At 39.9% G+C, this 27,281-nt stretch overlaps 1 protein-coding gene across 9 annotated transcripts in view; it reads left to right on the forward strand.

The window, feature by feature from the left end:
• Positions 1-27,211, forward strand: part of ATP13A3 (ATPase 13A3) — a 122,876-nt gene extending 95,665 nt beyond the window's left edge. For 6 of the 9 annotated variants that reach the window (XM_037909402.2, XM_037909403.2, XM_043523160.1 and 3 more), the window contains 14 exons: positions 638-762; positions 3,608-3,786; positions 5,153-5,275; positions 5,365-5,444; positions 6,364-6,406; positions 6,513-6,622; positions 8,120-8,216; positions 9,483-9,555; positions 11,296-11,473; positions 12,965-13,152; positions 14,516-14,604; positions 15,118-15,198; positions 20,931-21,056; positions 22,736-22,948. In XM_037909402.2, coding sequence (XP_037765330.1) covers positions 638-762; positions 3,608-3,786; positions 5,153-5,275; positions 5,365-5,444; positions 6,364-6,406; positions 6,513-6,622; positions 8,120-8,216; positions 9,483-9,555; positions 11,296-11,473; positions 12,965-13,152; positions 14,516-14,604; positions 15,118-15,198; positions 20,931-21,056; positions 22,736-22,933 — 1,690 coding nt within the window. In that variant the 3' untranslated portion in view covers positions 22,934-22,948. Of the gene's footprint in view, positions 1-637; positions 763-3,607; positions 3,787-5,152; positions 5,276-5,364; positions 5,445-6,363; positions 6,407-6,512; positions 6,623-8,119; positions 8,217-9,482; positions 9,556-11,295; positions 11,474-12,964; positions 13,153-14,515; positions 14,605-15,117; positions 15,199-20,930; positions 21,057-22,735; positions 22,949-25,067 lie in introns of those variants that run through there. The other 3 variants (XM_037909399.2, XM_043523161.1, XM_037909400.2) reach the window with 3 other exon arrangements.
• Positions 27,212-27,281: the final 70 nt, after the last annotated feature.

Here is a 27,281-nt window from a genome sequence, read left to right on the forward strand (position 1 = left end):
ACAGAGGAAACACTATGGGCCAGGATCATTTTCAATATCAAGTACTTCCTTTTTGTCTCTGTTCTCAAAGGATCTAGCAGTAGTCGCTGCTTACCTTTGGCAAGAAGTAATTTGAGTTTTCCCATATCTCGATGACTGGCTACTCAAGGGTTGATCTTACAAAATGGAACTAACTTCCCCAGACAGCCTCTCCGTCCCCTGCCCCGATTTGGGTCTCCAGCTAAATGTAAAAGAATGCGCAGCCCTATATGCCCTTATGCGTGGCACGAGATTGTACAGCGTAGATGCGTGGGCTAAACAGACAGAAAATCTCCGATCAAGGACTCCAGAGGTGCACAAGCACCCACAGGGAGACGCACCTCAAAGAGATGCAAGTACTGCACAAAATGAGTGACTTCTTTTCCACTTTTGTGATTACGTTTTATTTTTCCTTAAATAAATAAACTAATTAAAAATGAACAGAAATTATTTCTCAGATCACTTATGAGGCTGAATCTTTTTATTACTTTTCACGATTAAAAATAAGATCGTTCTCTTTGCTTTGCCAGAATAGCAGAGTCACATTGTCTTAAAAAAACGTCCATCCTACACCAATTAGCTGTAATTTTTCTGAAAATGATTTCCCCTGTTCTTACAGAGATGCCATTGAAAACAACATGGATTTTATGGGGTTAATTATAATGCAAAACAAACTAAAGCAAGAAACCCCTGCTGTACTTGAAGACTTGCATAAAGCCAACATTCGCACGGTCATGGTCACAGGTTAGAATATAGTTAATCCAACATTTTGGGAACAAATAAATGTATTGTTTTGAAAGGGTATAATGCTTTTTTCCCCATCTATGTGTTCTATAGTCTATGTGGGTTGTTATATTTAACATCCAGCATGTAAAGCTGAGTTGTATTTAGTTTCCCTGGTCCAAGTTCATTCTCTTGTATAGAAAAAGTTTGATATTGTACAGAAACAAGAAGAGAAAGGGACAATAACGTTTCTGCTTTTGGTATCTGAGGAGAGGAAGTATGATCTTGTGACAACCCACAAGACTAAGAGCCAGAAGATCTAGATTCTGTTCCTCACTCTGCTGTATACTCCCTGTGCGGCTTGGGGCAAGTCGTTTAACTGATCTGTGCCTCAGTTTCCCCATCAGTAAAAGGGGGGGTGTATAGGGGTATGAGGCTTAGTTCAGTAATATGTATAAAGCACTTTTGAGATGCTTGGAAGGAAGATGCAATGGAAATTCACATCAATATGATTTATGCTATTTGTTAAAAATTATGCATTTATTTGGGGTGAAAAAAAGAAAAAAAATTAAATTGTTGTATAGATGTACCAAAATTCTACCTTACTGTAATAATATCCAAGAGTGAACTGTGAACAATCCTGTGGTGATTCTGTACTTGTTCCTGTGGTTGATTGATAGTTATTTTGATTGAATTAATTGATCTGACCTGTAGTCCTTCTGAATAAGCCTTCCTGCTCCACTGCATTTCAGTAGAGTTAAAAGTGGTCTGTCCATCTGCCTCTTTTTCATTGTTTCTCCAGGAATATTTCTAGCTTTTACATCTTGGTAGGTATGGAGTAGACCTGAGACTTCTGCTACCTATGAAAATGAGTAGTGGACATCTTGCAGAAATGAAACTCAGACACACAAGATACCGTACCAACTGACATTACTACCCTGGAAGAGAAAAGGGAAAAGATTTTGTTGTGAAATAGCGAAGTGGGTCGCTCAGGGTTAGTTTTGTGAGGTTTGCGCAGACTAGGATGATACTGCAACTGCTACGCAAGGAAAGCTAGAAATATAGTTGTAATTTAAAATGTTTGGCGGATTAGTCACAAGACGCAGAGCGCAGAGACACAAGTAGGTGGAAATGTGCATATATAATTATAGCAGGTGTCAGAGTAGCAGCCATGTTAGTCTGTATTCACAAAAAGAAAAGGAGTACTTGTGGCATCTTAGAGACTAACCAATTTATTTGAGCATAAGCTTTCGTGAGCTACAGCTCACTTCATCGGATGCATAAAAGTGGAAAATGCAGTGAGGATATTTTTATACACACAGACCATGAAAAAATGGGTGTTTATCACTTCAAAAGGTTTTCTCTCCCCCCACCTCACTCTCCTGCTGGTAATAGCTTATCTAAAGTGATCACTCTCCTTACAGTATGTATGATAATCAAGGTGGGCCATTTCCAGCACAAATCCAGGTTTTCTCACCCCCACGCCACTCTCCTGCTGGTAATAGCTTATCTAAAGTGATCACTCTCCTTACAATGTGTATGATAATCAAGGTGGGCCATTTCCAGCATAAATCCAGGGTTTAACAAGACGTCTGAGGAAGGGGGGCGGGGGAAAACAAGGGGAAATAGGTTACCTTGCATAATGACTTAGCCACTCCCAGTCTCTATTCAAGCCTAAGTTAATTGTATCCAATTTGCAAATGAATTCCAATTCAGCAGTTTCTCGCTGGAGTCTGGTTTTGAAGTTTTTCTGTTGTAATATTGCAACTTTCATGTCTGTAATCGCGTGACCAGAGAGATTGAAGTGTTCTCCGACTGGTTTTTGAATGTTATAATTCTTGACATCTGATTTGTGTCCATTTATTCTTTTACGTAGAGACTGTCCAGTTTGGCCAATGTACATGGCAGAGGGGCATTGCTTGCACATGATGGCATAGATCACGTTGGTAGATGTGCAGGTGAACGAGCCTCTGATAGTGTGGCTGATGTTATTAGGCCCTGTGATGGTGTCCCCTGAATAATTATATATTGTCCTGGAATGAAAGGTGCTATATAAATGCAGGGACAAAGAGTCAGGACCTGGATTTTATTGCCTGCTATATGGCTTGCTTTTCATATGACCTTGTGTAAGTCACTTTGGGTCATATTTTTAAAAGGATGCATGCTTCCTAAGTACCCCCAAAACAAACTGTATACCCTCTGAAACATGCACAAGACTTTCAGGGCTGTATCTCTGTCCCCCCACCCTCTTCTCCCCCCAGTACAATGAAATGGATAGTAGTAGGTATTTAATAATCATAGAAGATCCGGGTTGGAAGGGACCTCAGGAGGTCATCTAGTCCCACCCTGTGCTCAAAGCAGGACCAATCCCCAACTAAATCATCCCAGCCAGGGCTTTGCCAAGCCGGGCCTTAAAACCCTCTAAGGATGGAGATTCCATCACCTCCCTAGGTAACCCATTCCAGTGCTTCACCACCCTCGTAGTGAAATAGTTTTTCCTAATATCCAACCTAAACCTCCCCCACTGCAACTTGAGACCATTGCAGCTTGTTCTGTCATCTGCTACCACTGAGAACAGTCTAGATCCATCCTCTTTGAAACTCCCCTTCAGGCAGTTGAAGGCTGCTATCAAATCCCCCTTCACTCTTCTCTTCTGCAGACTAAATAAGACTAAATACCAGGAGGTACAATATCATGATTGTCTGCGGATTTTAATTGTTGTAAGGAAGTAATTGATGCCAGTGAAACAGATCTGCTGCTCCTTCTATTTTAAAGCAGGTTTTAATTAAGTATGATCCTTTCCTGATGATCATCTATATTGCCATTTGTTTAATGAAACCCTTTTTTTACTTTACTTGCTTAACAGGTGATAACATGTTAACTGCTGTCTCTGTGGCTAGAGACTGTGGAATGATTCTACCTCAGGATAAGGTCATTATTGCTGAAGCACTACCTCCAAAGGATGGGCAAGTTGCCAGGGTAAACTGGCATTATGCAGATACCTTCACAAAATGCACTAATTCATCACCAGCCATTAACTCACAGGTAATTTCTGCATTGCTTTATCTCGACAAGTGTTAGCATGAGTTTACTACTAGGTTCACTTATTTTGTTTCCTTAAATTATTCTAGTACATAGTTGTACAAGTCATAATAAATGCACTACTTAACTTACCAATGAAAATGCAACGAAATGCAATCCCAGAAATACAGCACAATTCTGCCATTTACAATGTGGGGCTGGCTTAGAACCGCAGACTGTTTCAAGAAACAAATTCCTATGATTTGATCTTTCACTGAACTCTGCTTGATTTAATTAACAACTAAAACTCAGAGTTGATTCACTTTCAGTCTGGAAAAATTGTCTGAGACCATCTGAGGAAATCTGGGTCAGATGCACTCAGCTGGCCAGCAGGGTGTGCCTCTCTATTGCAGAAGCTGTCCATTGGCCAGCACACCGAAATCCTAACCCGCGGCGTAGTTGGGAAGCCATCAGCTTTACCTGTGGCAGAGCAGCCTCATTTTAAGACCCCTAGTGTAAACTACACCTGAGAGGGAGATTGTAATGATAGTAATATGTATACTGCTGTTCTCCTCTTCACACCACTGTGCACACATTCAAATCATGAAATTACATTGAAACAGAACTTTGCTCTTCAGGGAACAGATCTACTCAAGTGCTGGGTTTTGTCCTCTTCGGGGGAGAAACGTAAATATATTGAAACCTGTCTCAAAGACAACAGCTTTACTGAACACTGGCCTGCATAAAGATACCACCCCAAGATATATTATACCGTGTTAAATTGCCTCCATTTACGAGCTTGATCTTATTCCCATTTGAGTCAGCTAAGGAAAACCCCATTTGTCATCAGTGCTGCAGGGTAGTGTCCTGAACGACCACCTTTCCAAAGCAGCAAAACACTGCCCAGCTGCAGAGACCGGCCCCAGACACAGCAGCATCCTCACATGTGAGACCTGTAACTCCATGTCGTTTGTGCCCGGGGGCTCTGCATGCTCTCGTTCTGCTTATTGCGTTACATTTTAAAACACCAACCAGCAGTAAAATATCAAATGTTACTCTAAACACATGTTAAATACATAACTGGTAGAGTGGTGCTGCAGCTGCAGGTGACTTTCATACATCAAAAATCTGTTTTTATTAAAGGGCTTGTTCTAAAATATTTATTTATAATTAACTGTGTAATAAACCATAGAATTTTTGCTATTAAATAAGTGTGAGTTAATCTTACAAGGTTTCCTGCAGCTCAAATTAAAATTCTCAGCAACCTTTATTAAAGCTATATTTCCAAAGATACTACTTCTGTTGGTCCTCTGTGTAGTGTCTTAAAATATAAAGAATATGGGTAAGTATATTATGACTAAAATAACCAAAGTTCCTTGTTTTGATACAGGATATTCCAATTAAATTGGTCCATGAAAGTCTTGAGGGCCTCCAGCTGACTAAATACCATTTTGCAATGAATGGAAAGTCATTTGCAGTGATACTGGAGCATTTTCAGGACCTTGTGCCCAAGGTTAGTAACCTGACTGGTGTTTGGCCTTTTGGAGGATGTGCAGATTTTGCACTGTGACTAATGCTGGTAAGAAATCTGTTGTCTTTCAGCTGGTGTTGCATGGCACCGTATTTGCCCGCATGGCACCTGATCAGAAAACCCAGCTAGTGGAAGCGTTACAAAATGTGGAGTGAGTATTTATTTGTTTCTGAAAATGTTGTGTGTTTAGTGTGTGAGAAAAATGTTCTTAGGTGAAAACAGAGCATTTTACTGTTGGAGCTGTTTACATTTAGCCTGATAAAAAGGCTAGACTATGAAATCTTAGTTGGCTAATCGGACCGTTAATGGGGCTGTTTCCAAAATAGTGTCATTTTTCGGAGGACTGTGAAACACAGTTTTTTTAAATAGCTGCTTTTTCAGGAGGTTGCAACGGAAGGATTTAATTTGGCACCGCGTCAATTTAGCCTAAATTGACAAGTGTGTTTCTGAGGCATAATCAAAAATCTTGTTACTTGGTTTAGGATGAACAGTTCAATAGAAATTAACTGAGGATCTTATTAAACAAGTAAATATTTATGGGATGAATTCTGTGTGTTCCATCATTCATGTCCCGTCAAATTGGCCCCTACTTTTTCTTTGTTTTTTAAAGGGGATTAGCCAAATGGCTGGTTTACTTTTGCAGCTGTATTTTTTTTCCCCTGATGTACGTTTTTCTAGTTTTAGAGATAGTTTCCATCTGATACCTTAGAAATAATTTGTTGAAAAAATATGTAATAAAATATTGCAAGATGCACCTTTCCCAAGCTCTAGAGGCAGCATGGTGCAGTTGATTAAGTATGGGAAAGGTGGTCGCAAACTTCTGAGTTCTAATCCTGGCTATGGCATTGTCCATAGCTTGCTTCTTGACCTGGGGCAAGTCACTTAACTTTTCTGCCTCAGTTTCCCTATCTACATAATGATAATAGTAATAATCTGCTATCCTGAGGATTTGTTAAAGTCTGTACAGCACTTGGAAAGCGTAAGGTTGTATAAAAGTGTTCAGTATAATTGGAATAAGTATTACAGTTATGGAATGAAGTAGAATGCTGACACTTGTCTGGTTTTTATAGTTACTATGTTGGCATGTGTGGAGATGGTGCAAATGACTGTGGTGTAAGTACACTTCTATTTTGTTTAAGGAGCTATTGTCACATTATTGTGAATTGTAAAGCTAAAAGATTATTAAAAAATCTCTAACTATCCTCATGATAACTGGCAGGCACTGAAGAAGGCCCATGGTGGTATATCACTGTCTGAACTTGAGGCTTCTGTGGCATCACCATTCACCTCCAGAACTTCTAGTATTTCCTGTGTTCCAAACCTTATCAGGTAACACACCTCAGAATTTTCAACAAACTGTTTTGCATAAGTAGATGTGGTTGATAGAGCACGGTGTGCCTTGCAATATCCTACATGCCAGCAATATGAAATCAAAGCAGTGTATGCCTGTTTTTCTCCATACACAGTTTAACTTCCTGTTTGATATGAGAGGGGCCCAGTTTGGATCCTGAGGATCAGACATAACCCGTAATATTTTTCGCTTTTAGTAAAGGCACTCTGGGAGTAATGTGTTGTATTTCCACAGAATGATCCCATACGTTCTTATCCCAATTTTTGTCCATGTAAAATTAATTTCTTCCTTAAAGTTGTGAGTGAGCCTTTAGCCATCCAAGTAGGTATATTAAATGTCCTAAGAATTAATTGATTTTCTGCCATTAGAAATCAGGATTAATTTTTTGGAGTTTACGGGCAGCTTTAACAACAATTCTAATATCTGCGCTCTTGGGGAGAGACCATTCAGGACTGAAAAAGCTGTAGTTTGTGCCACAGATTTTGTTCATGCCCTGAAGTGCAGTTCTGCTCCGAAGAGTGACAGTAAAGGAGGCACTTGGGATTTCATGTTTGTCTCAATGATTGCTGGACCAGATTTACTCTGTTTACATTTATAAAGGTGTCTCTTTCTAGGTGTTGTCAGTCCCTGCAAACTTAACCTGGGGTCTGAGAGGCAAGCAATGTTCTTTCCTGCTTGTGCATAATCACCAGCACTAAAAATTCTTCTGGCAACTTCTGCCCTTAGCGATAACTTTGGGGGAAACCCACTGAAGTTTCAAATGGAGTTGCTGAGAACTGATTTTTGTCCCAGCAACTGGAGCTTGGCTAACAACTTTCCCGATGCACAAGCCAGAACAGAACCCGGTTCAGACTACTGCAGCTGTGCAGGTCTGTAATAAGTGCTCAGAAGTAATGTAAAAAGAAAAGGAGTACTTGTGGCACCTTAGAGACTAACAAATTTATTTGAGCGTAAGCTTTCGTGAGCTACAGCTCACTTCATCGGACGAAAGCTTACACTCAAATAAATTTGTTAGTCTCTAAGGTGCCACAAGTCCTTTTCTTTTTGCGAATACAGACTAACATAGCTGCTACTCTGAAACCAGAAGTAATGTGTGTCCCCGAAGTCAGCAGATGGGATTCTGGGTGCTCACAGAGAGCATGTCTGTTGAGTAAAAAGGTGCCACCCTAGAAGAGAGGTGCATTTTAATTTATTGATTGGTTTTCCAGTAAACCTTTTTAAAATTAAACAGCATCAAGCAGAAATGTGGTGATTCTCTGTAGATGGCATGTTCTCAGCTAGCAAATGTATTCTCACCCCCCTCCTCCCCTTTTTTTTTCTTTTCAGTTTCTTTACATGTTTCTGACCTTTCGATCTTTAGCTGAAAATATCTCACTGCGTGGCTATTCTGTTCAGTGCTAGCTATCTTTTTGCTAACCAGGCTATAATTGTTGGCTTAAATGGCTTTAGTTATATGGATGTATTTGTTTTCACAGGGAAGGCCGTGCTGCTTTAATAACTTCCTTTTGCGTATTTAAGTTTATGGCTTTGTACAGCATTATCCAGTATTTCAGCGTTACCCTACTATATTCTGTGAGTATTTGACAATATAGCACTTAAAACATTATTAAATATAATTCAAAGGGCTTAAAATAAGCAAATTAACCTCTGGCTGGTGCAAATTAATGTACTGTCAATTTCTTTGGGAGCTTGGTGATTATGGTAAGATTCATCGTGTCTTCCTTCTCTAGATAATGTATATAATGGTCATCTAAAAATATTACAATTTTGCCTTTGATGACTAGCTAACATTACCATGGTATTCACAGTATTTCATAAAAAGAAAAGGAGTACTAGTGGCAGCTTAGAGACTTAACCAATTTATTCGAGCATAAGGTTTCGTGAGCTACAGCTCACTTCATCGATGAAGTGAGCTGTAGCTCATGAAAGCTTATGCTCAGATAAATTGGTTAGTCTCTAAGGTGCCACAAGTACTCCTTTTCTTTTTGCGAATACAGACTAACACGGCTGCTACTCTGAAACCTGACAGTATTTCATGTCCTTCTCAGTAGTTAGTATAAGGAATACTGTGGTAACATTTTCTGTTTGTTAAAGGCAAAAAAATCAAAATCAGGTTATAACAGCTCTCAGAACTGCTGTGATGGAGGTATGTACCCAGAGAGAGCAATAAAATACTAAAATCTAACAGAACATGTAGAATGAAGACCTGTTTTTCCATTCGTTACCATGCCATGGTATCAACAACTACCAAAGGAACGATACTGTAAACAAAATGGCACATCAGTAATGACATACAACTGGAGACGGAGCAACTGGAAGATACTGAGTTGTGGGGAAGAAAATGGGTTGGGTGTATTTTGGCAGAAATGACTTAATTTAGAGGCCCTCAGTGGAAATTCCCTCCACTTTAACTGTTGTTGGCTAATTCACCTCTGTATCTTTAATTCAGAATACCAGTTAGTAGTAAGGGAGTTTTGGAGTGGCAGCTTTTGAGCCATATGCTGTGTGATTAAATTAATGGGATTTTCTGGTGTAGAACCCGTGGGGAACTTCAGGGTTTAAGATAGCCTTTGTTTGCTGGGTGTAGGCAGCATTGTAATCTGGCCAAAGAACAACTTACACTTAAAAACTACCTAGAAATTGATTTGAATCTGCATTCCTTAGTGTCATACAGTACATTGGTACCACAGGGTTTGATCCTGTGCACAGTACTCCTGACTCCCACAGACTTTGGACACTCACCCATTGTTTATAAAGTTTCGGTGCAAGTATTCATGTAGATGAATTTTTTTAAAAAGCTGTAAAATGAGTAATATTGCCCTTGTGTTTTCTGTACAGATCCTGAGTAATTTAGGAGATTTCCAGTTTCTTTTCATCGATCTGGCAATCATTTTGGTGGTTGTCTTTACCAGTGAGTATTGTGCTGAATTACTCCTCATGCTTCGTTTGATTAGCAATCAGCTGTTTAATTAACTAGGAAAAAAGAGCAAATGTCTGTCTCGAGCACATACTTTTTAGCATCTTGTTAAAGATTCCTATTAACCATCAATATGACTTGTGGTTTGGTAGCTGTAAAGGCTCCATCTCAAAAGTATGAGTCAACTAAATGATAAAGTACACACATGTCTGACAGGTGTCCCCCTGCATCTTTCTTCTACAGTTCTGCATGTAGCTATAGCATGGGAGGGAGATGGGGTTATTTAAAAAAACCCGAAGGTAAAAAACCTGTTACTTCTTGTTTTGAATCCAATTGTTCATGTAAATGGTCTAAATGTACATTGTTAGTTATGTCTGCCATGCCAGTAAGTATATTCCTGGTTGTCCTTGGACAGCCACAGGTCTCTTGTGGCCCTTGTGCTTTTTTTTGTGTGATTTCTGCTTTCATTCAGTAGTTACTGTTTCATTGTCAGATGTTCTCCCAGTCTCTGCGCACTGGGGATGGGTAGGAGAAGGGACTGACCTTCTTCTCCCCCCACCCCGCCTCCCACCTGACACACACCGGCAGGCAAGGGCACAAGAACCTCCTTCTCTCCTTCCCTTCCTATCCCACGAGAGAGAGATGCCACTTACGTCGGTCGCTCCTTAAGGGAATGTAGGAGAAAAGGGTGAACAAACCATGGGAATAATCCCCAAAACAGTGTATGAATTAGAAAAGCTAATGCTGAAGTATTGCACTAAATCGGAGTGAGCTCAGGTATGTGACGTTGTGTCACCACACAGAGTTGATTAGCAGTCATGATGTCATGAATGCAGCTTTTGGCAGTACAGCGAGGCTGAAATTTGACCAATAGCGAGTAGGCATTATTTAAAGAGTTACGGCTCATTTCATCCAAAAGATCATGGTGCGATTACACTTTGTTGTTTACATTTGCACAGATGGATTTTTTTTTATGCACAAGAGATTACAATCTCACTTGTGCTGTAGGCATATGTATTTATCCACACTTGTAAAGCAAGCAGATAGTGATTAGCTCAGGGGATTTTAGCAGAAGAATTATTGCTCTTGAAATTGAGGTATACTGTCTCAAGACAAAGACCGGGAACCTGTAATTGCTGCTGATTCTTACAGCTGCCATGAAGATGGGAAGGCTGGTCTACCTCTGCTGCTACTCTGGCCCCCTGTTCCTTGGCTGCCCTGGGTGCCACAAGGCTGGGTTAGCCAATGGGAGGCTGGTTTTCTCCATCTCTATCGAGATGCTGCCTTGTGCAAACTGATACCCGTTACTAGGACTCAGAACCACCAAAGCAATTTGGGACAATGCAAATATCTGAAAGTCTCAAGCAGAACGTTCTGAAGCTTTGTCTAGGCTACGAGGTAGGGGTGAGAGTCCCCGGGTTGCGTACGCATACTTGTACTAGCTCTCATCAAGCCTGTGTGAGTATAAACAGCTGTGTAGTCATGGTAGCCCAGAGGCATGGCTGAACCATGCCAGGTGCTTACCCCCCAGTTTTAGGCAGCTGCTATTTGTGCTAACGTGGCTACTTATCCTCTTGCGAGCCCGAGGAGAGCTAGCGTGGTATGGTACGGGAGCAGGGGAATCATACCCAGACCTCCTAGCGTACACATAGCCTAATTCCATAGAAGTTAAACAAAATAATACTTGGAAATGTGCAGATTATAAACTCCTTGATTGTCTTTCTCCCAATACAGTGAGTTTAAATTCCGCTTGGAAGGAGCTTGTTGCACAAAGGCCACCTTCAGGTCTCATCTCAGGTCAACTTCTCTGCTCAGTTCTGTCTCAGATTATCACCTGCCTGAGTTTCCAAACCATAGGATTTATTTGGGTCAAACAACAACCCTGGTATGAGCCCTGGACCACACAGTCAGAGTAAGTTGTACACTGGTAAATACAGAATATGGTAACACTGATTAGGGGGAATGGTTTATAAATATTTTAATGCCCTTTGGTAACTAGCAAATTCCAAGGTGCCTTTCACATGGCAACTGGCTAATGTGCAGTTTTCCTTGCCATGGAAGGAGAAAAGGCTTCTGATTTCTTGGAATCAAACTACAACGGGATTCTTTCCTTGAGTGGGCCTCAGCTTGCCCTGACAGCCTCTTTCACAGAACTGGAGGTCTCCCTCTTCCCTGCTGCCTGTAAGATTCATGTGGGGACCAGTAGGGAAAGGTGGGGTCATGCCAGATGGTCACGATATGGTGTGTGGAAGAATTGGCAAAGGGTTGGGGATGCTGCAAGGTGAGCAGAGAGTGAGAGATGATTTGCCCTCTTGGAGGAAGAGGAATAATCTTCTCATGCTCAGGAAGTTAGATCAGGGCCAGCGGCGTAATGGGCTTCATTTTGTTCGGGTTAGGAGGATTAGTGAAGCATGTGTTATGGGATTGGGATGCTAGAGGTGAAGTACAGAAGAAGTTTCACTGAGCTGCAGTACCACCGTGTAGAACACTACGGTACCATATTCTAAGGGTTGAAGATAATGTACTGGGGGAGTTCTATGACCCCCTTATAAGGAATGGCTGCAGGGACCACAAGAAACCATCAGAGATGGACTATCAACGTTTACATCACTGTGTGGAGGGTGGAAAGGAAGGGAAAGTAATCATCTTTGTATGATAGTCTGATGTGCTAAGATACAGTCTTAGCAATTACTTCCAGTTGTTAATATTAGTAGAAGTGGGTCTGCACTGGAGCCCTGAACTTCAGAGCAATTTTCAGATCCAACCTTTTTCTGCTCTGTAATAGAGAAGTTCTATCATCCTGTTATGAAGCAGCAGCATTCACACAGAGTCTATCACAAAGAGTCGTGTTTAAGTAATAAAATAGGAGTTAGAATTCAAAGTTTACAACCAAGCTTGTTTCAAATTTGCTTTATTTCATATGTACACAATTTTTTGTGTGTAACTGCTCAATGCATACAGTGGACAGTGTTTACCTGTGATAACTTTGTCTTGCAGCTAGTTTGTGTACCATATCCGTGGCGTATAAATAACGGCTACAGGCCCTTATTTATACCAGTCTCGCTTTGTTAATTTTTCAGCTTGTAAAATTCACTTACTGCAGCCTCTACAGACAGTAGAACAATAAGTCCTATACAATTCGTATCACTAACTGACACAATGGAAACACAGAAGAATTCAGAACTCACGGGGCACAAAAGAAATTCCAGTTCATGACCTCAGTCACCACCTGACACAAAGGCCTTTCTGAATTACTTCATTAACTGTCGTAAAATGTCTAAAATATACCCACCATAACCTCTGTAGCCATTTATACTGGAATTATTTTCACAATAAAGACAAGGCTAAAACTTACTGTAATCCTCGACTTTGACTCCGTGTTGAATGTTCTTCTGTGTTGCAGTGCATGTAACTTATCAGCAGCCACAAACACCAGTTCCTCGCAACATGAGAATGAGACTCTTCATGATGAGCACAATATCAAAAACTATGAAAACACAACAGTGTTCTTTATCTCCAGCTTTCAGTACCTCATAGTGGCAATTGTCTTTTCTAAAGGGAAGCCCTTTAGACAGCCTTGCTACAAAAATGGTAAGTCTCTTCTCATTATATACAATTCCTCTGTATTTTTCTAAGTAAGAATTCCGAATTACAGGAGGCATATTTTGTTCACTTAGCACATTTGTTTAGGTGCATGTTGTGCTGCTTTTGCAGTAACAGATTTGCTGCTGCAAGAATGTGGGGTTCCCCCAAGAGAAGAGGGAGGGGATAGTTTCTCAGGTGAAAATAGATGGGGCAGTATTATAGAATAGTCAAGATTTCTTCAGTATGCATCCGAGGCAGTGAGCTGTAGCTCACGAAAGCTTATGCTCAAATAAATTGGTTAGTCTCTAAAGTGCCACAAGTCCTCCTTTTCTTTTTGCGAATACAGACTAACATGGCTGCTACTCTGAAATCTGGGAATTTGGGAAGGTTAATGCAGAAATTCTCACGTGCTACAAATTTTAACTTTTTTTCCAAAGTAAAAAGCATGAAATGTGAATGGTATGCTCTCTCTGGGAAAACCACCTAAATACAGTCAGTACCACTGTATTGAATGAGGTTTCTCTATTGACTCAATGATTTTGGTAGCAGAATACTCCTGCATTCTACTGCTGTTTTGTTTAAGACATGGAATAACAACATTTTTCACTTCTTAAATCTGTGGGGACTGTGTGCTTGCTGCATACACTAAAATCTGCTTGCTAATATCCTTAATATAGTTTTATGTGTTTAGAAATCTAACATTCAGATTTTTTAGATTTAGATTCAGTTGCTTTAATGTTTTTCAGAATTCTGAAAGATTCTGGTCTGCATTATAGGCCTCAAAACTTAAATTTTAAATATGGTCTTTTCTTGGGAGAGCAAAAAAGTGTAATCTAAAATCTGTAACTTTTTGTTGTTAGGGCAGTGGTTGATTTGAACTCCTGTAATTTAGTCATTTTATATTTATCTAAAATTATGTGTATGGGTATATATTGTTTTAGAAGGTTAATGGAGAAAAAATATACATATACAGTTAATGAAGTAATATATACACGTGTGTGCACGCGCACTAAAGTGAAATGAGGATTATATCCACCATTGCAATGTGCTTTGAGGTTTATATTCTGTTGTTGTGAAAGGGGAAACTTCTTGTAAGTTAAGTGTCACATAAGATGCATTGTTTTCGTAAATTAATGAGAATTAACCAGATATTTAAGGTGGCTTTTTTGCATATACAATAAAATCATTGCAATATAATTTTACAGGAGAGAAATCCAAAACTGTTTAATGTAATATGTACTTGTATATGGTCTACCGATGAAAAATACATTTTGTGAACTATTGTTTAGGGGTTATTGTAATAGATATATATGCAAAAGCTAAGAGTGACAGTATGTTTAAAGTTGTATTTCTCTTTTTCTTTTTACAGTTCTGTTTGTTATATCTGTGATAGTTATTTATATCTTCACATTATTCATCATGTTGTATCCAGTTGAATCCATTGACAGGTTTCTTGAGGTAAGATTCAACAAGCAGGTGTATACACTTTATACCTCATAAACTAAGTTGGCTGGTTTCTCTTCCAGTCTAAAGTTCCCATTGGATAGATTGAAAGTTAGAGTTCAAATTCTACCAGAAGGCGAGCCTAATGAAAATCTGGCATATACCTATAGAGTCAAATGAGAACCAGATATAAATTTGGTCTCACCATTTTGAAATTTTTATTTAAAAAAAAAAAAAATCCCTTTCGATCTAATTAATGCAGAAGAAGCATGTGTTTAAAACCCTTAACACTTTCTCAGCAAGATACTGTAGAATGAGAGGTAATACTACCTAGTGCAGTCTGCAGATAAGCATTATCTGCCCTATCACAAAGAGTCGTGTTTAAGTAATAAAATAGGAGTTAGAATTCAAGGTTTACAACCAAGCTTGTTTCAAATTTGCTTTATTTCATATGTACACAATTTTTTGTGTGTAACTGCTCAATGCATACAGTGGACAGTGTTCACCTGTGATAACTTTGTCTTGCAGCTAGTTTGTGTACCATATCAGTGGCGTATAACAATTCTCGTCATTATCATCATCAATGCAATTGTATCCATCTTGGTGGAGGTAAGTAGCTCAGATTAACAAGTGGGTTTTTTTCCGTGTAGCCTTTTCCTGGGGTACAAGTACATCCTATATAAAATGCTGATGGAGTACAGTTATGTTTCTATTTCTAATGTATTTTCAGGCAAGGTTAAGGCCACAAAGTTTAAAGTTTCATAATACAGATAATTAATAAAATAAGAAATAATGTGAATAATTGAGTTAAGCATTGTTATTGAATTCAGCGTAATGTACAGCACCAGTGAACTATGTTCAACACAGACTTCTGCCATTTAATTTTTTTTTAGGGTGTGTGTCACTATCCTTATGCTGGGTCACAAGTGTGACTCATAGTTTAACAGTGGAAGGGACCATTAGATCCTCTAGTCTGACCTCCTACATATCACATTAAATTTCACCCAGTTACCCTTGTATTGAGCCCAGTAAATTGGGTTTGGCTCAAGCATATCTTCCAGAACTACTTCAATCTTGATTTGAAGAGATCAAGAGACGGAGAATCCACCACTTCCCTTGATAATTTGTTTCAATGATTAATCATCCTCTGTTAAAAATGTGTGTCTACCTTCTACGTTGTGCTTGTCTGGGTTCCATTTCCAGCCATTGGCTCTTGTCTTGCCATTCACTACTAGTGTAAAGTCCTTTCATACCTGGTATTTTTTCCCCCGAAGGTGCTTACACACCGTAATTGTCACCTCTCTTCTTTTTGCTTAGCTAAACAGATCGTGCTCTTTAAATATCTCATTGTAAAGCATTTTCTTGAATCATCTTTGTGGCTCTTTTCTGCATCATCTTCAATTTTTTAAATGTCATTTTAAAAATGTGGCCACCATAAATGTATGCCATATTCCAGTATTGGTCTCACCAATGCTATATACAGAGGTAAAATATCCTCCTTACTCCTACTTATTGCTCCCCTGTTTATACATCCAAGGATCATATTAGTCCTTTCTTCCACAGTATCACACTGGCAGCTCATGCTCAGCTGTTTGTCCCCTAAATCCTTTTAGAGTTGCTGCATTCTGTAAAGATAGCCTGTATTTCTTATTCCTAGAGAGAGAACTTTGTATTTGGTTGTATTAAAATCTGTTTTGTTTGAATGGGCCCAGTTTACCAAGTGACCCAGATTGCTCTCTAGGACTGTCCCGTCCTTATTATATACTACTCTGCCAATCTTTGTGTCATCTGCAAATTTTATCAGCAGTAACTTTATATTTAGTTCCAGATCATTGATGAAAATGTTGAAAAAATTGGGTCTAGTACTGATCCCTCTGGAGTCCCACTAGAAGCATCCCATTTAATAATTATTCCTAGGATCCTACCAAATTCATGAAAAACGCATCTTGGACAGTGAAATCTGGTCTTTTGTGTGCTTTTATGCTATATATACAGATGTCACAGGGAAGACCAGCGTTTCTCAAATTGCAGGTCCTGACCCAAAAGGGAGTTGCAGAGGGTCACAAGGTTATTGTAGTGGGGGTCGCAGTATTGCCACCCTTACTTCTGCGCTGCTACCTTCAGAGCTGGGCGGCCGGAGAGCGGTGGCTACTGACTGAGGGCCCAGCTTTGCAGGCAGCAGCGCAGAAGTGAGGGGGGCCACACCACACCAGGCCACCCTTCGTTCTGCGCTGCTGCTGGCGGCAGCGCTGCCTTCAGAGTTGGGGTCCCGGCCAGCAGCTGCTGCTCTCCAGCTGCTCTGAAGGCAGCACCGCCGTCAGCAGCAGCGCAGAAGGTGAGAGTAGCAGTACCGCAACCCCTCCTACAATAATCTTGTGACCCCCCCCCAACTCCTTTATGGGTCAGGACCCCTAAAATTACAACACCTATTGAATTTCAGATTTAAATAGCTGAAATTATTAAATTTACGATTTAAAAAAGTCCTATGACTGTGAAATTGACCAAAATGGACCGTGAATTTGGTAGGGCCCTAATGATTCCCCATTGATGACTGCTTTTTAATATCTGTCAGTTAGCCACTTCTTAATTCATTTACGTTGTGTTTTATTGATAGTGCCAATTTTAAAATCATATGTCCATCCTTTAATTCTTTATCAATTGAATCCCATATCGGCTTTGCCATTATTTTACCTGAGTTTGATGTCAGGCTAACTAGTCTGTAATTACCTGCACCATCCCACTTGTCCTTTTTGAATATTGAGACAACATTAGCATTCTTCCTGTCTTCTAGAATTTCCCTGGTGTTCAAAGACTTGTTAAAAAGGTACATCAGTGGGCCAGAGATCTTCTCAGCCAGCTCTTTTAGTACTCTTTGGTACAAGTTATCCAGACCTGCTGATTTAAAATTATTTATCTCTGATAGATATTGTCTGACATCCCCCTTGGTCTGAAAGTACTTCTTCATCCTCATGTGAAACATCATCTTCCTTTCTCAAATACAGAACAGAAGAAATTATTTAGCACTTCTTTTCCTGCATACATTTCATTATTAACAGTTTTACCATTTCCATTTAATAATAGGCCTGTACAAATGCTAGGATTTTTTTTGTTGCTAATTTTCTAAAACTCCTTATTGTCCTTAGCGCTGCTAGTGTTATAGCCACAGAGTTTTCCCTGACATCTTTAGCTTCCCTTATCAATGTTCTGCACTTCATAACTTCTCATTTATATTAATTGCTATCTGCTTCCCTCATTTGCTATTTGTTGTTTGTTGCTTTTTTATTTTGAACTGCCGATGTACTTTGTCACTGAACCAGGATGGGCTTTCAACCAAGTTGTCATGTTTCTTGATTGTAGCATCATAACTTTTTGCCCATCTAATAAACTTCCTTAAGAACTCCCAATTTTCCGTCACATTTTTCTATCTAAAATTTTCCTCGCAATCAGTTTTGCTCTATTGTCCTCAGCTTTGAGAAATTAGCCCTTTTGAAGCACCAAATATTTACATCACTGGTTTGGACTGTCCTCTATTTGCTCATATTAAATGTAATCAAGTCATGAGCAGTAGTCCCTAGGCAACCACCAACTTCCCAGTCCAGTGATTAATTCATAGTTCTGTCATAATGAAGTCCAAAAGCATTACCTCATTGGGTGCAATACCCTTTGTGTTTAAAAAATGATCATCTACAATTTTTAGAAACGAATATGTGTTTTGTGATTGGCTGGAGGAGATCTCCAGTATGCAGGGACAACTCTAGCTGTAAGCAAACTAGGCTGCTGTCGAGGGTGGCTGATTTGGCCAGTCCTCCCTCAGTCATGATGGAGGGGTGGCCGGGCCAAATTTGAGTGAGTGGCATTGTGACCTAACGCACAAGCTTGCAAGACCACTCACACAAATTTGGGCTGGCCACCAAATCTGTGGTCATGATTGTGGAGCAGCCAGGCCAAATCTGCGTCCTGAGGCCAATGAGGAGGGGAGTCGCACACGGAAGTTTTGCTGAAGATGGCAGATTGTCTTGAGGTGCCTCTGCTGGCATGTGTCTCCCACGCTGAAGGACCCCATAACAACACAACTTTTATTTCCGCACGTTAAAGACCAGTATTTAAGGAGGAATAACTCATCCTGTTTGCTGGTTTGATGTTCTGTAACAACAGATCCTCCATGGAGCCCTCCTGGGCTTTGTTAGTTAGCACATGGATCGATATGCTTTCAGGAGCCAATGTCTCTGAGTTAACAATAACTCTGAAACAGGTAATGGTTCCTTTAATGTAATATCAGATCCTCCCCTCCCCCCTTTACCCTCTTTGTCTGTCCTAAACAGGTTTATAACCCGTGATTTTAACCTTCCAATCATGTGCATCATCCAGCAGATTCCAGTAAAGCCACTTATCTAAAATTTCTTCTCATCAGTGAGAATTTCCACTTCTTCCTACTTTTTACCTTGACTCCTAGCATTGGTATAAAAGCAGTATGCTCTTCACATTTTCACATCTGTTCAATTTGTTAATGACACACTGAGTTTGAGTTAATACCGCATTTGCCCCCTTAGCACCTGTCCCTTGTGGTGTTGGTTTAATACCCTTTCCCCCTCATTGGCTCCAGTTGGTCTCGAAGCAAGATGATTAGCTGCCTGTGAGATGCATGCTGGTCCCATTCATATAGCTCTGTCTCCCACTGGAATATGGCCCAGTCCTCCACAAATCCAAACCTTCAGCTTCATATCAGTTGCACTGTCTATGGTTCACATCCAATATTTTCTGCCTTCTGTTGCTTGTGGGACTGGAAGGCTCTCCAAGAAGATAACGTGGACGTTCCTCCTCTTCAGCTCCCTTCCAAGATCCCTGAAGTTTTCTGCAATCTGTGGGATGCCATAGGTTTGGAACCAGTGTGTATCCCCACCAGTGGAGACTTGACAGAAGATTTAATAACCCCATCCTTCTTGCACTTACATTTCATATTTTCGCCCTGGGGTGACAGCATACCATCCTGCTCTCCTTGTGTCCTTTGCTAAATTCTGTGTCCACTCTTCATATGGAGTCACTGGTGGGGATTGTTTGCCTTCTAGAGACAGGTGAAAACCCTATCTTTATAGCTGCTTGCTTCATAATGCAAGGGTGCCCATGAGGCATGTCCCTTTTAGCTTTCTGTTCTGTTACTCCGGAGACAGGTTCCTCTGTAGTTGCTTCACTGTGTACCTGATACCGAATGAGGACTTTTAGCTGGGTTGAATACCTCCTGGTTTTCTCTCGGCTCTTGGTCAGCCCATTTCTTTGGTTTCTGTTCTTTCCAGGTCTCCTTTCACAGACTCCTCCCCTTGTCGTGTCTGTAGTCGTGATTTCCAGATGTGGTTGTCAAAGAGGTGTTGAAACTTGTGCTTCCAGACCACGTATTTTCTCCTGTAGCATGGCCACCAGCTTGCATTCATGCACTAGAGATCTATTTGGTCTTCTGACAGAAAAGTAAACATAGCATGTCTGAGGCAGGACACAGTTGTTCCTTGTGGTCCATATTTGCTACGTGGAGTAGAGCTATACCTTCAACAGAAGGAGCCAGACTCCCTCCAAAACTCACCAGCTTGTCACTCTTATTTGCCTACCTCAGGAGTTCACCTGGCAACTGACTACATACTAAGCTTCACTGCTCAGCTCTACCCCTATTTAGCAGGCCAGGGTTAGCCTCTGACACTTCAAACCCTGGGTCTGTTCAAAGACAACAGGGTTACAGCCACACTGCCCTCACTGCGACACAGACAGACCTGTCTCACCTAGCCTGGTCAGGGGTCCACAGCCCAGCCACGCAACCTTCCTGGAGAACAGACAGACCAAACACACCACTCACCAGTTTCCTCTGCCTCTGAGCACAGCATCCACACCTATGCCCCCTGAAACCTAATAACTAACTTTGGACTGTGATCAACACTGCTAAATATATACCCAAAAGATCAGACTAATCAGAATGCAAAACATGATTTGAGAAAAGAATCTTAATTCAAAGCTTCCTTAGAACTTGCAGTGCTTATTGGGGATTCTTAAAATAGTAGTGTCAAAACTTGTTTTAAAAAGAAATCCTATTTGTGTAAATGCAGTTGTCATAATTATTGCAATTAATGTAAAGCATTTATTCATGCTCTTAAAACCCTCATGTAAGCACTTAAATACTGAAGATGGTTTCTCTCTTAAATACTGATTAAAATAAATTTTGTGAAATGAAAGCTGAGTTTAGTTCTGCACTGAGCTAATTATGCCAACATCACCGTTTCAGATTTTATTTCTATGTGCACACTAACAACAAATAATCATTAGTCTTTTTAATTCTTCCCACTCCCTGCAATGTCTCACAGAATATCCTCCTTGACATGATCCTTTGGAAGATTGTGTCCAGCCGAATTAAACAAGGGGAATATCGCCTCGCCAGGCTCCAGCCACCTCAGGTTGGAGACCAGTATTTTGCTGCCAATCATCCAACAGTATGCAGATTAATTTAGTTTTTTATCATGCATTTTGTAGTGGTTTCTGGGTGTGTTTGTTTTTCTGCTTGTATAAACCTGTTTTTAAATAATGTCTTTATCATATTTCTGTAACTTTACAATTAAAAGGGATTTTAACAGAAGCATCTTTAAATATTATTGTAAACATGTCCTAAGCAGGTAAGTGTATGTTAAGAAATTTAGCTTCACTTACAGGACTTGAGAAACAGTGTGAGGCCTCTCTAATTTTTCCATTGGCTTGTTTTTTCACTCCAAAATGACACACTTAGAATTTCAGGGACTAACGCATGCAGTGTCACCAGTGTCCATCCCAGACACTTAGTTGTAGTCTGCATGTCAGCAGATCAGTAGAGTGGGACTAGAAATGTCTTAATTCTCATGAAATCCAGGTTCTTAACTGTGGGTTCGATCCAGCTCCCAGTGAAATGAATTAAATTGACTTCAGAAGGTGTTGGAGCATCCTCTGTGTGATCAGTAATTTATGGTACATACATACAAAGGGAAACCAAATGAGACACGGTAAATTACTACTCCTTCTTAAGCTTTTTAAGCTGGTGTTGGCAGCTCCTCCTCCTCAAGAGATAGTCAACAAACTGCACTTGGTACCACCCAGAGGCTACTGTCTATGGAAAATGCAGTGTAGTAAAACACTGCTGGTTTGGTTATTCCCTTTAACGCCTTATAGCTTTTGTCTACCTCTGGGCAGGGAACCGGCACAAGGCCCAGCCATTGCTTCAGTCAGAATTGAGCTTGATTTTGAGAATGCCAGTGGTGCCTAGGGTTCTGCACGGGGGTAAATCTAAGCCAGGGAGCATAAGGGCAATCACTTATATGTATATCCACCAGCACGGCAGTCACACACAGTAGGCTGAGGTAGACTGAGAAATGGGAGGAACCAAATACTTGGAGAATGTTAGCAGTGTGTTTGTCTATTTATTCCAGTTAGTGCAGTAACATTTCTAAGGTTTATGTATTGCCTATTTAGGATGAGGGGAGTGAGGAAGACTTTTAAAAAAATAAATAAACACGGTGTGATTTATGCGTACATACTAGGAGATTGCTTCTAATTCACTGTTTTGCGTGCTTTTTAATAGCACACACTGTCAGATAGGCATGGTTAGTTTAAATTGCGTACTGCTTATTGTTGGTTGGATACCGTTGAACAAACCTGTGTATGTGTAAAATATTTAGAGGGTTTTTCCCCCAAACTTGGGCATCAAACAGACAGTTACATCACAAGAAGTGTTTTAAGGCCATTAGTCCTCAATAGTATACTTTGGGAGTTGACTAGTTCCTCTGAAACCATGCAGTTATAGGCAGTACTGTGAGTGCTTTGGAATGTGTTTGAACGGGATTGCAGGCGCAGGAGACCTGGATACTATGATGCAGAATCTTCTTTTCTCCTCGCGTTTGTACCTTTTGAGATCTCATTGCTGCCATACTGCAGAAGAGGGAGTAGGCACAGCCGTGTATGTAGATTCTGCACCACACTGTCTTGATCCTATATAATGACAACAATTTCTAAATGAGAATCTAAAACAATTCATAATGAAAGTCCGTCTCATTTCTGATGTCTCATTGTAAAATTTCTGATGTGGTTTTAAAGTATTTTGCTCTTGGCAGCCTGGTTTTCATATCTGTTCCTTTCCCTTCTGCAGGAGGCTTTGGATCGCTGGAGAGGATGCTTCCTTTCCTCCCTGTTTGGCTGCAGAAAGAAGATTCCAAAAGCCAAGTACATGCACTTAGCTCAGGAACTGTTGGTTGATCCAGAATGGCCACCAAAACCTAGAACTACTACAGAAGCTAAAGCTCCAGCCCAGGAAAATGGTTCATATCCAATAATCACTATAACATAACAATGAATCTCAGTGGTATGTTTCTTTAGCAGTATTCAGAGCTATGTAATTGTATGGCTTTATTTAGTATTGCCGCATATTAAGTATTCTCCTAGTACAAACATTTCTGGTTATTTTGTCTCTGAATACAAAGTTCAGAGCTGGACATCATACAAATTATACATCAAAAAACATTGAGCTAGATGACGTACAACAGAAGAAAAAATTTTTTATTAAATTTTGAAGCCTCACTTGCCCAAAGTGAGCTGTATTTAAAGGTTTAAACTGCAGGGCAGTTAAATAGGGTCCTTTGATATTTGGGGAATGTTAATATTTGGTGGTAATTGTTCCACCCTGTGTACCAACAGCAATGTGAGCATAGTGTGCTGTCTGACACAACCTTTTCACAGTACTAGAGACCCACAGAAACCAGATGGAAAGGGTTGTCAGTTATTTCTTCACTTTTTATGAGAAAGCATCATGACTGTAAGATGATCCTGGAGTTTTAGTGTGTATCCCTCCTATTTCACATGGACTAAAAACAAGTTCATACCTAATAGTGCAAGAGAGTTCCCAGCTGTGGGACAGGTAAGAGTTTGGACTTGCAGCTAGTCCTTAAGTCTGACCCTGCAGGTACTAGGAATGCAATAAAAACTGTGTGCTCAGTCCCTAGGAGGAAGGAAGCACGTTACTCACAAATGAGCTCTTACCCTCCTCTTCAGCTAGTCGTAGGCTGCAGAAGGACAGGTTGTTGGGGTCTTTGAAGAACCTAGGCCAAATAATTCTTCTTCCCTTACGTCTCACTTTTATTGCATTTAACTGACTGGTGGCTCCATACGCCCTCTGTGTCCAACAAAGGGATTAGATTACTCTTATCTGACCAGGTTTTATTGGTATTGTGTGAGCGATTTTTAACACTTTTGCACCAGCAAGGCCAGAACTACTGCTAGGAGGCAGAAAATGGTTTTCACATGCCCTTAGCATTAGCAAATATTAATCCTGGACACCAAGGGCTTATAAATACCAAAGGATTGGTCTACCAGTGTCTTAATTACCATGTAGTTGTGTGCAGCAATGTTAAGATGGAAACAGATGAGCCAAAATCCAGGTCTTGTTATAAAATTACTGGGCTGCCATGGATTTCTCTCTTTTTAAACCTTTTGCATCCAGTGGTGCCATGAGTACTTGAAGTGCGAGTGCAGTTTCACTGTGAGGTGGTGCCAAAGAGCACTGTACTAGGCCACTAGGGAAATGAAATTGCAAATATGAGACAGCAAGCAGCAACAACTTCAAAAATACTGGGTTTTAGAAGCCTGTCAAAGTGGGTAAAAAACCCAAAGCCTTTGGCAACCAAATAACAGTAAAACCTTGAGGAAAAACTCCTACAGTCAGTTCCTTTGCTCTTTTGAAAGAATAAAAAGTGCTGAGATTTGGACTGCCTTTTTTAACTCCGTGAAATAGACTGATCTAAGCAACTCTGAACTTTGGGAGAGGACACCAGAAATCCAGATCTGACCCTTACACAAAAACTCCTCTAGGATTGTATGTGGGGCTGAATGAAACCTGTGGAAATTACTCCACTCTAGGGAGTGGTCTCCTGCTATAAAATCCTGGGGGGTAGCTTGTTACGTTATCTAGGGAGGATATCATTCTCTAGAGTTCTTTTGTAAGAGGAGTTTTGCAGCTCAGGCCTATTTCCCTTGTGTTTTCGTGTATGGCAATATCCTCCTTGCCTGGACAGGGTTGAATGTGCCATGCCAACCTTGGCATTAATAATTGGGGCATAAATGGTTTGGAGGGTTCTAGGACTGTGAAGATTAGCAGTTACATTAACAGTTACGCCTCATGAATTAATGGGTGTACTATCCCCTATGCCAACTGACAGCTCTCTTCCTGTTTTATTTTGGGACGGCATTTACCAGCTTTTAATCAGTAGTGCAGAACAGATTTGTCCTTTTCCTGCTTTTCGTACTGTTGAACTTCAAACAATATTTGTAACTTTAGAAGAGTGTAAAAACTGGATCGCTGTTACTGATGTTGCTGCTGCTGTTGAGTCTTTGAAATATCTCATTCGTGTGGAATTGGGGCGGGGGAGACGGGGGAGGGGAAGAATATTGCTAGCTAAGTGAATATTCTTGTTATCTCCCCTTTATAGAAAATATTTTACTTTAGTGGAAAGATTCCATGAAGCTATGCATCTTGGACCTTGGAGCTGTGACTTACGACCACATCCTAGATTTGTTTAAATGTTCACTTACGGGGGGTTTTGAGTTAGTTTCATTCATTCTGACTTGCTTGTCCAGTCAAAAGTGAAGAGGAAAATGTGCACGTGGTCTGCGTCTTTCAGGTACTGTTGCTTAGTGCTCTTCCCCCAAACTGCTAATCAGTCCGTCCTCGTTCAGATGTCAGCCTTTCATTTGTGATGATGATATTCTGTGTACCAGCCCATTAGAAATATCCAGATAATAAGGAGTAAACTACTTGTAGAGCAGTGAGTTTGTTTAAAGAGTATTCTCATTTTTTTAATTAGGGCCAAATTTGTCAAGTGTGTTCATTAGTTTTGGGTGCATTGCTTGTGAAAAGGAGAGCATGATTTTCACTGGTCCTGAGCACCTGCAGATTTCTTTGACTCCAGATGGAATTCTGGGTGCTCAGCACCTCTGACAGTCAGGTGCTGTGTTCTTCAAGTTGGGCACCAAAATTAGTGGATGCTTTTGACATCATATGACTGAGCAGCTAGGGTCTTTGACCAAGAACAGTTAGTTATTGTTCAGAATAATAGATCAGCTGTCTTTTTTGGGAAAAAAATCCTTTTAAATTTTTCTTTTTGTTGCAAGGTTTTGTACTTCTGAGGGTTCAAATACAGCCATGGAAGTAGGCGCAGCTCCTACTGAAGTCCCTGGGAATTGCACCTTCTTACCTCAGGGCAGGGTTCAGCCCTATTTGCCTGTATATCACTTTGAAAGGAAGATGTGATTTTTTTGAAGTGTACAGAAAGATAGCAAACTAGATCTGGCCCCAAATTAGCAAGTTCAGTTCATACGTTGAAGAATGTTGGACTTCAGAGTTTGTGCTTAAAAGAAACCTTCTGTAAATTTGTTCTTGAAAGCTAAGAATTCAGATGAACAGAACTATTTAGTGGGCCCTACTAAATACTCTTGATGGTCTTTTTTCTTTCTATTATATAATTCAGCCTCACACTGAGGAGTTTGATTCAGATTTTATTAAATTATTTAAGTGTATACAGACCTAAATTTAAATCTGTGTACATCTTACTTCAGTGTGTTAGAATTTGTAAATATGACTGATATAAATATTATTTATGCACATACTTAAAGGAATGGTCTACCCAGGAAAGCAATTGTTAAATAATAAATGTAACTTTTAAATTTGTTTAAATAAATAACCAGATCTTTAACATGTGTATCCCTCAGGGTTGTTTTTAAAGTTCTCCTTCCCTTCAGATAAACTAATGGCAACTGTAGGTTTCCTACATTATATCACTAAGTCTGCTGTAAAATGAGCTGCAAATAATGCTTGCGTAAAAGTGGCGAAGCCAGCCACAAAGCAAAGATTATTTCGATTAATTTGTAAACTTTAAATTGGGAACTTTTACAATTGCACTTTTAGTTTTTAAAATGGTCACCATTTTTTATTCTATTTATTTTATTTCTTGTTCTGTGTTTATGAAGATTGTGCTGAACCAGTTCATCTGAAATTGGGTAAATAATCCTCTACTGTATTATGTATATATTAACATTAAACACATGCAGGATGCTTTTTTATGCTGCAAGTTTTTTAGTATTTTCCTTGGTCATCACAACATTCAAGAATTAGGAAGTGCTTTAGAATTTCTCCCATGAAATTTTGAATGATAAAATTAGATTTTTATATGTCTGAGGGAAAGGGGTGGTTTTCTGACAATTTTTAGAGTCCTGGATATGTTAATTTTATACAGTATAGCTTCAGGTTTTTACAGCTATTTTCAATGAATTGCAGCTTATTTGATAATTGTGAACCAGAAACTACTCTTGGTTTAGGTGATGACTTCCTTGAATCTAACAAAAATAGAAGGCTCATGGTTTTAGTGTTCTCTGGAAGCTCACCTTCCTCTTTTTTTTAAAAAGCTAGTTTAAATCAGAAGTGACACTGCATCTTTATATTTAAAACCATGCCCTGCTGCTCTAGAATGGTACCAGTTGTCAGAGGCACACATGCGTAACTGTACATTACAATTGTAAATAGCCTTGTAAAATCATTTTTATGATTGAAGCTATTTGAAATAAAAATGTAAATGAACAGCGTGTACTTTCATAGCTTTTGTTGTTTGTGTTCAGGAATGTTTCTCTAATTCCCTCTGTCACACATT

This window comes from Chelonia mydas, chromosome 9, assembly GCF_015237465.2.
Source record: "Chelonia mydas isolate rCheMyd1 chromosome 9, rCheMyd1.pri.v2, whole genome shotgun sequence".
NCBI classification, from domain to species: Eukaryota; Metazoa; Chordata; order Testudines; family Cheloniidae; genus Chelonia; species Chelonia mydas.